Below are 10126 nucleotides of genomic sequence, written 5' to 3'. Positions count from 1 at the left end.
TGGTGTTTCTTTTTGATTTTGTTCCTTCCCTTTTTTTTTGGCTTCTTTTTCTCTCTCTTCATCTCTTTCCCTATCTGCTTTCCCCTCCCTTCCCTTTGTTCACTTTCTCTTCTGTCTCTCTGGCTTCCCTGTCCTTCTTTCCTTAAGTAATTTAACAACTTCATTTATCACTAACTTTTTCAGTGATATCACCGTCATGTTTATATTGGTTTTGAAATATTAAAGGGACAGGTAAAAATACAACTGTGGCAAATCAAATTACAATTTGTCTACACAACTCAAGTTTTGCCAAAATAAATGTTTTTCATCATCAGAAATAATTTTATTATTTATTTTAAAGGAATGTAACTGGTAGCAAAACGGTACATAGTCAATAAACAGAACCAAATCCCATAGGGTTACAAGAACTACTATTGACTTCATATTTTATTTTCATGTGCAAGTGTAAGTAATTTAAAAAGGCAACCATTTGTTAAAAGGCTTTTATAAGTGTGTTTTTATTTTTTAAATAACAGAAAGAGTAATAAACTATCATCATTATAGTAAGCTGATCTGAATTGTGTTAAATATTAAATTTGGACTAATGTTCATAGTCAAAAATAATTATTTTAAAATTTATGAAACACATTTTTTATTTTTGTAGGAAATACAGTCAGGTCCTACCTAGCGTAAAATCCTACTCTTGGCAACTGTCATAATGCAAAAATACTCAATTTGAGATATTGGAGGAAATAGAAGATTTCATAAAACCTTACATTTATTCCTAAACACAACTGCAATGGGTAAAGACATAGCAACTCAAAGAAACATCATACTTAAATTTCAATGTGCAAATATGAAACAAGTTCATTAAATTTATTGTTGTTTTCCATTATATATACTAACTCAATTCTGCCTTCACTTTGAATAATTTCTATGTGAATATGTTTGTCAAATGTATTTCACCTGTGTTTATAACACATACACATGTATGAGCACTCCATCTTTAAGCTGTGTTTCTATTTCCTTGTTTGGTTAAAGAGAATTAAATATAGGGTCTCCCTATTTCAGGGGAAATTCTTGGTGTTCATGTCGTTCTAAAATGAGAGTAATGTAAAATATTAAACAAAAACAACAACAAAAAAGCATTTCATATACTCAAAGCCAAATTATGCAATAGCTGTAATCTATAATTTCACATTTTATACTTTATATTCACAAAATTATGGGGGAATATTAGATTTTATTTGTTACCTTTAATCCTAATTTTTAAATTTATCTGCTTTGTGTAAAGAAATGATACCATGTCTCTTTCTATTTTTAAATATTCTACTTTCTGTTGAATTAAAACTCAAAGTAAAACTCAGAAAAAAAAATTTGGAACAAAAATATCTTTTAAAATTTGTCAGTATCTATTTCATGGGAATGACAACACATTCCAACTACCTTGCAAACTAAGCTCTGTGTTTTTCAACCTGTTTCTGAAGGGGACTAATGCAATACAGGTAAGAGCACTGGAGTCACCAAGGGTCAACTTTTCTTTTATAACTATCAAATTCTCTATGGTCTGCATTAAATTTAAATGGCAAAAACTACCTTTTCTGTTTGGCCACACCACACTGCTTGCAGGATCTTAGTTTTTTGACCAGAAACAGAACCCAGGCCCTTGGCAGTGAAAGCGCAGAGGCCTAACCACTAGACCACCAGGGAATTCCCCCAAGCTACCTATCTTTATTTTGTATGTTTTCTGCACAATGTTAAAGTACAGTTAATTTAGGTAAAATTTTGATATGGCATTTTTTGGAATACGATTAATGCTAAAGGCATAAAGGAGGACTTCTAGTGTTTTGAAATTCTTTGTAGTCTATAAAAAGCATAATTATGCTTCTTTTAAAGTATCTTTCTAATGAAATATACTATATAGATATATAAAAAATGTTAAAGCTCAAGATTTTAACGAAAATCATTACTTAATATTTCAGTTTCAATTCTTGGAGTAAATTTAAGTTGACAAATGTGTTTCAAGTATTTTCCCTATGTTAGGTATTCTCTTAGGAGAACAATATGTTAGGATAACAACAAATATTTGTTTTTATACTTTTCTTGGCATACAATGTGTGTCAAACATAAAGTTAGGGAAAATTTCATGTAGTTAATATTTATTTTTGTTTGTTTTGTTTTCTTCAGAGTAATAAAACATGCTATCAACATGGGAAATTCTAAAATGGATATCATATCATATGAAAAGGTAACAAAAAGGTTAAAATGACTGAAGGATTCATATTCTAAAGCAAACTATGATTCTTACACAGAAGTCAGCCACATAAATTTGTTTATCTGTGTAGAGAAGACTAGACACAGTACGATGAGCTGTTTTTATAGAACAGCAAGGTAATAGGACACATTTAATTTTAAGAGGAGCAACCATCTTCTATATCCAATGGGATGCACCAAATACAGTTAGATTTCTAGTTTACTTTCATAAAGCCTTAATACTTTTAAAAAATTGGCTTCTACGGTTTGCATCATTGTCAAACTAGGAAACATCAGGTTTAAATTTTTGTGTTCTGATTTAGGTTTTCAAAACCATTCCATTGATGTCTTTCAAATATTAATAGGAGGAGTACCAATGAGCAGTACTTCAAGTTTCAAAATACTCTATACTTCCAGGAGAATAGATTTTTTAAAATATGAGAGAACTGGATATATTCCAATCTAGTTTATTTCATGCCAGCAATGTTTTTTCTTTCCTAAGATCTAAAGTTGTTCCAAGTAACATCCTTGGAGGGAAAAAAAACAGTTTATTATTTTCTTTTTATCAAAGCTGAGTTTCCTCTCGAGAGTCCTGAACCATGGTGTTGCAGATGCTGTTTTTTCGACTGGGTTCACTGTTGGGTAGGTAAGCCAGTGGATCCGGTCGGATTAAGTATCTAATAAAAGAAAACAAAATAAATGACTGCAGTAGCAACTAAACGCAAAGCTCATCCACCCTGACACTTTAGATTGTTACTTCAAGTTTGTTTGTTTAGTGTTTATGGTTATCAAAACTTGTCTTTATAAAATGTTGGTGGAAGGAGGTGTTGTTTATTTGGTCTGTAAAATTTTGCAGGGCTTGTATTATTTCTATTCCTAAAAACGTTGAAGATGAATATGGATGAATGATGAATCATTATCTTTCAGTTATAATCCATCACCATATTCACCTTATCAAGCATTTATATTTTATTCTAGTATTTTGTTGATATATTCTCTTTTTTTGAACTTTTTATTTTGTATTAGGGTAATAGTCTATTAACAATGTTGTGATAGTTTCAAGTGAACAACAAAGGGACTCAGTCGTACATATATGTGTATCTTTTCCCCCCAATCCCAGCTGCCACCCAGGCTGCCACATAACATTGAACAGAGTTCCATATGCTATACAATAGGTCCCTGGGGGTTATCCACTTTAAATATATTGATTTATTATTCTTTACTTTGGCTGTTTTTCTATCAAGGAGACCTAAATTTTAGCCATGATTATATCATCTGAATTTTCTTAGTTTTATCATTCATAACTAGTAATAATTTGATCAAATTATTTCTATAGTCTTTAGTTTAAATATTCTATGATTCTAAAAAAATTAATGATTTCAGAAATGCTTTGAAGAACATTGTGCATAGATAACATTTTAAATTAATTAACCTAAAATTCAGGCTATGTGATATTAAGCAACTGGAAAAAATTTTTTTTCTTAATTCACTCTATTAGTAAGTAGGTAAATGTTCATCTGCCAAACTCACACATTTCAATGTTAGAATTTGTTTCAAGAAGCATGGTTTACTTTAGACTGCCTAATGATATGAGTGTCTGTTTCTTGAGCTTCTCTAGACTACAAGCTAGGATCTGGGGATATGAAAAGCCACAGTCTCTGACCCCTGCCGAGGATTTAATTTATGAAGCAGATAAAAGGATGAAAAAGAAATTCCAAACACCACAGAAAGATGAAAACAACAGCAGACAATGAGGGAATGTTTTATTGAGGGGGTTAGTTTGATGTCTCTCCAGGTAGAAGTAGGGTGGAAACTGGACTGAGAAAAAAGTTCCATCCGAGGGATGACCTTGACATGTTCAGAAATGAGTTTGACTTCAGACGACTGGTTAGACCAGGAAAAGACAGGAGATGAATTCATGAAGGAACCTAGAAAAATGCTAATGAAGGACTTTCAGCTTCAGGATAAGTTTCCATTTCTGTTCTAGAGGCAGTGGGAAGCCAAGAGCACTTGGAAGTGAGAGGTGGAAAGTGAATACATGTAACACAGCTCCTAAAATGTCTTGTTCAGATGCAAATGCAATGAGTATTTAATCACTTTGTAATAATGTTAGGAGTCACACAAATAAATGGAGAAACTAACTTAAAAATGGAAACTATAATGAAGACTTGTACTTCTCTTAAAGACCAAAAGGAAGATATTCATAAATATGTCCGAATTAAAGGACATATTTATGAATATTGGATCATAGATGTTCTCTGCTTTATTGACAAATGACAAAGCCTTTGACTGTGTGGCTCACAACAAACTGTGAAAATTCTTAAAGAGATGGGAATACCAGACCACCTGACCTGTCTTCTGAGAAATCTGTATGCAGGTCAAGAAGCAAGTGTTAGAACCAGGCATGGAATAACAGACTGGTTCCAAATTGGGAAAGAAGTACATCAAGGCTGAATATTGTCACCCTGCGTACTTTACTTCTACGCAGAGTACATCATGTGAAATGCCAGACTGGATGAAGCACAAGTTGGAATCAAGATTGCTGGGAGAAATGTCGACAACCTCAGATAAGCAAATTACACCACCCTTATGGCAGAAAGCAAAGAGGAATTAAAAAACCTCTTGATGAATGTGAAAGAAGAGAGTGAAAAAGCTGGCTTAAAACTCAACATTCAAAAAACGAAGATCATGGAATCTGGTCCCATCACTTCATGGCAAATAGATGGGGAAACAATGGAAACAGTGAGAGACTTTATTTTCTTGGACTCCAAAATCACTGCAGATGGTGACTGCAGCCATGAAATTAAAAGACGCTTCCTCCTTGGAAGAAAAGCTATGACCAACTTAGATAGCATATTAAAAAGCAAAGACATTACTTTGCCAACACAGGTCTGTATAGTCAAAGCTATGGTTTTTCCAGTAGTCATGTATGCATGTGAGAGTTGGACCATAAAGGCTCAGCATTGAAGAATTAATGCTTTTGAACTGTGATGTTGGACAAGACTCTTGAAATTCCCTTGGACTGGAAGGGGATCAAACCAGTCAATCCTAGAGGAAATCAGTCCTGAATATTCACTGGAAGGACTGATGCTGAAGCTTCAATACTTTGGCCATCTTTTGTGAAGGACTGACTCATTGGAAAAGACCCTGATACTGGGAAAGATTGAAGGCAGGAGGAGAAGGGGCTTACAGATGAGATGGTTGGATGGCATCACCAGCTCGATGGACATGAGCTTGAGCAAGCTCCAGGAGTTGGTGATGGACAGGAAAGCATGGCATGTTGCAGTCCATGGGGTCGCAAAGAGTCGGGCAGGACTGAGCAACTGAACTGAACTGATGTCCTTTAATGAAAACTAGAAGAGCAATTTAAAGCACTGTAGTCTAATTTCTCCCATCAAATGAAAGTTGAAATTTGCATACTTGGATCTATTGACTGGATTTTGTTATCCATGCGCCTTTTTTATAATTACTGTGAATATCGATAGCATGGTAGATCAATGAAGAAAACTAATAGTGCCCATTAAACTTTTTATTTCCATATCATCTAGTGATTTATGGTTCTTTGAATCAAATTAATGTTGTGCCTTCAACTGAAATGAACTTTTGAATGCGGTTCTTTAGAAAACCATAAAAAGTTTGGGTATAATCCATTATTCCCTAAATTCATTGATTGAGCTGCAGAAGTCCCCTTCCATATTATAATCACTACTAAACTTATGAGTCTAATAAAAAATAAATTTCTTGAATGTGCTTTTTGTACATCTTGTCATGGTACCTTTTTTTTTTTGCTCCAGTTATACTAAAATTTGTTTATCTCAATGCCCAAACTACAGGGCATGGAAAGGAGTCTTTTTTTGTTTTTTAAAATAGTAGTCAATTTGATGTTTTAGCTTAAAACTAATACAAATAATAGTATCTAAAAGGCAGAAAATCCCATGCCTATTTTTCCTGTATATGTTGTAATATCCATATTATCTTTTTATGTTTGAGTTTTAAAAAGTTTCAGGAATTATTTTGAGTTGCAAATCTATTTGATAGAAGGCTAGATACATACACCCAAAAGGTTAACATGATCTTAGCATTTCATGAGAAATAATCATGGAAAATAATCATATTAATTTCAAAAAACTTATGACTTGTTATGAAATAAAAATAAGGTGCAATCAATTTAAATATACTGAAATTTTGAAAAGGAGTCATACAAAAGTTGGGACTACAAGTGCAGACTGGATAACTAATAAAAACTGCCTGATTTTATGGGTCAAAGGAGGAAAGATAAGTGTATATGGACAGAGAAAAACAGAGCAGTTTTATCATATTTTAATTATATACGAGGTGCAGTCTCCAGAATGGGCAGTTGAAAGCCAGGTACATCACAAATAAGATATTTTCATCTAACTTAAAGTGCTCCATAAATTCATCATCAGCACTGGATATAAAATTTGACAGCTGCCTTAAGAACGTTAGTGGCTGGAATGATCATCATCTGATTCCTCAAAGCTCTAATATTTTAACTATCAGACGGCAAAAAAAAAACCCCAAAAAACATTATTATACTTGCTAGTTGTATCTCTGTTGCCTTATATAAAATCTTTTCCCACTGATTTTGGGTTATAGTTACTCCTGCTGATGTTATTTTTCTGAGAAGTTTTTGAAGCACATTCATTTTTTTGGCCCTAAAACTGAGTACTACTACTCAATAGGCCAACATTCATTCTTCTACTTTTTCTTCTTTAAGTATCTTTTCTTTTAAAAAATAATTATTTTAAGTTTCATCCATTTAGAAGATGAAAAAATAACTAATTTCTACGTAGAACTAGCTTCTTTCCAAAGCTCAGCACTGTATCCCCATAAGTTTTCTAGACATTTCCATTAGCGCATTGAACAATGTACCGAAAACCCAGCTCCTCATCTCTCTTTCCTCCTCACGCAAAGACTGCTCTTTTCTGCTTGGAAAAGTGCCTCACCATCCTGACATGTTTCAGTTAAAGAGTAAATTTTTTTGTTTTTTTTTTTTTCAACCACATAGATTCTGACTCTTACACTTTGCCTCCATAAATTTATTCCGTAGGCTTTTGCCTTTACAACCCTCATCCAGATGTTATGACAGAATCTTATCTCCATCCTGCCAATCAATTCCATTGCTTCCTAGAAAGTTCTTTCAAAAAAAACAAACAAAAAACAAAACTGAATCCTTTCAGTCCCAACTGAAATCTCCCAGAAAACTGGCAACGTCTAAAAGTAGGCTGGTTTCTAACTGCTGGCATATTATTAACACCAACTTTAGTTCTAAACCACTTGGCATGGATCCACTGCAGGCTCTGCGTCACAGAATGTCCTCACACTTCCAAGTCACTGGCCTTATTGCTTATTTTCCTGGTTATAGACATACACACATCCTGTGGACCTGCTGCTGCTGCTGCTAAGTCGCTTCAGTCGTGTCCAACTCTGTGCGACCCCACAGACGGCAGCCCACCAGGCTCCCCCATCCCTGGGATTCTCCAGGCAAGAACACTGGAGTGGGTTGCCATTTCCTTCTCCAATGCATGAAAGTGAAAAGTGAAAGTGAAGTCGCTCAGTCGTATCCGACTCTTCACAACCCCATGGACTGCAGCCTACCAGGCTTCTCTGCCCATGTGATTTTCCAGGCAAGAGTACTAGAGTGGGGTGCCATTGCCTTCTCCATCCTGTGGACCTAACACCCACCAATTCTTTTGAATATTTGGCATTGGTTTTATGTCACTAATACAATCTGGAGTTAACTTGTGTAAGCAGGCCTTGATCTAGAAAAACCTTAGAACCATGGATCTCAGGGGCAGATTCTCTTAAGGAATTTCTCTCCTAGGCTTACATCAACAGCCGACTAAATGACTTTTCTAAATTTTTGCTACCTTCCTGCTCATATATCCAAGTGCTCTTATTACCTAGAAGATTGAGCATAAATTCTTTATTTTCTAATCTAAGGTCCTTACAAAGTTAGGTTTAATATATTTCCAATACTGCAAAGAACTGACTCATTTGAAAAGACCCTGATGTAGGAAAGATTGAAGGCAGGAGAAGAGGGTGACAGAGGATGAGATGGTTGGATGGCATAACCGACTCAATGGACATGAGTTTGAGTAGGCTCCAGTAGTTGGTGATGGACAGGGAAGCCTGGAGTGCTGCAGTCCATGGAGGCACAGAGAGTTGGACACAACTGAGCGACTGAACTGAACTAAATATCATATTTAACTAGTTATTAGCAATGCAAATGCTAACAATACGAAGCTTTTAGTCTGGTCACACTAAGCTCTGTAGTATTGCCAGCTGGCACACATTATGCGATGCCCAGGTAGTGCATTTTCTCAAGCTATCTCCCTGTTCTGGAATGTTCTCTCCTCTCCACCTGCACAAATCCTATCTATCCTGAGTCTAGTTCAAGTCCTCCATCTTCATAATCAGAGTAACTCACAATAATGCCTTCTTTCCTGAGTTTAGAAAAACACTATCTCATTTAATCCATGTTTAACTCATGTGACGAAGTCATGATATATAGACCACACTTTTAAAACAGCTCTTTAACACTTTTGTGAACATGCATAATACAAATTACTACCATAGACCCTTTTCTAATAGAGATTTTGACCAGTTTTACCTTGGCTTTGCAAAAGTCTAAGGGATTTAGAATTAGCTAGTGTGGGATATTTTAGGTTTTCCTTTGAACTTCTTTCTTCTTTTTATTCCACAGATTTTCTATCATTTGTCCAAATGTATATTTGCTCAATATATTGAAAACAAAACTCAAGCTGTTTTCTATACTTCTACCATTCTATGATGCTTTTGTATAGTACAACACACAGCAATACACAATGCAGTGCACAAAATGCATTTGTTTATTGAACACCAAAATTAGACTGAGATTTTCTAAATATTTATGTCACAAGAACAATATGGGGCTATTATAGGGAAATAAAAATATAAAAATAAATAAATTTGTGCTTTTCTGAAAATACAGGCCTTATGTGAGATACATCAACTTACACAACATCATTCAGCTCCAGTCTGGTATCTGGAGATGGATTTATCAGGATGTAGGAGAGGGTATTTTGATGATCATTCATTTCATCTAGAAGATGAACAAATGCCAAGTTAGTTATACCACTTACAGAAAATTATGGGAATTATTGCAGAGCATCTTACCTTTAAACCACATAGTTGTCAATAATAACTTGCTATAGTTTTTCCCACAGTATGACTGTTTATATAACTTTGACTATTTTCAAATTACTGTCACTAGAAACATCTGACAGCTACTCATTTTCTGTTCCAATAAATGTTAAAAAATAAAGTATCTAATTCTGTTCAAAAGAACCATAGTTATAAGCTACCTTGTAAGCTATTATGCTAATACTTTTTGTAAGTCTAAAAAAGTATTTCTAATACAGAAATGGCTAGACAGGATGTTTACTTGATTTGCTATGCTTTAATAATTATAAAAAATTGTGGTTATAGATGGCCATCCCAGACAGGAACATTCATATGGAAAATACTGCAAAAAAAATCATCTAATGACATTGTGTTTTAAAAAATACGACAGATATGTAACTAAATAGCATGAAAACCCTAAGTACATTTGATTTCCTTACACAAAATGTCTGATATAAAACATGGTAGTATTCTGAAAGAATACACAGTCCTGTGGATCAGATTTATCTGTCAATTTCAAGGGAAATGTACCACTGGATCATTTGCTTTTTCTCTAAAGCAATTCATATTCTAAAAATAAACAGCTGTGCCCTTTAAGTTTTGACAATTCACTCTGAAGACATCATCAGACTTCAAGTTTGGAGAGCTGACTTGACATTGGAAAGGAAAATGAAACAGCTTTGGGATTGAGGTTTTATAGTTTCCAAGG

General features: G+C 34.3%; 1 protein-coding gene across 6 annotated transcripts in view; it reads right to left on the bottom strand.

The window, feature by feature from the left end:
- Positions 1 to 2442: 2442 nt before the first annotated feature.
- The window catches only part of KCNT2 (potassium sodium-activated channel subfamily T member 2), a 448004-nt gene continuing 440320 nt past the window's right edge, over positions 2443 to 10126 (bottom strand). For 5 of the 6 annotated variants that reach the window (XM_088845012.1, XM_088845010.1, XM_088845011.1 and 2 more), the window contains 2 exons: positions 9253 to 9337; positions 2443 to 2909 (listed from right to left, as the gene is read on the bottom strand). In XM_088845012.1, the coding sequence (XP_088701138.1) occupies positions 2798 to 2909; positions 9253 to 9337 (197 nt within the window). In that variant the 3' untranslated portion in view covers positions 2443 to 2797. Of the gene's footprint in view, positions 2910 to 9252; positions 9338 to 10007; positions 10048 to 10126 lie in introns of all 6 variants that reach the window. The other variant, XM_088845009.1, reaches the window with a different exon arrangement.

This window comes from Moschus berezovskii, chromosome 17, assembly GCF_049115385.1.
Source record: "Moschus berezovskii isolate FMDL1 chromosome 17, NW_MosBer_1.0, whole genome shotgun sequence".
Taxonomy (NCBI): domain Eukaryota; kingdom Metazoa; phylum Chordata; class Mammalia; order Artiodactyla; family Moschidae; genus Moschus; species Moschus berezovskii.
This window is presented reverse-complemented; position numbering and strand designations above follow the sequence as displayed.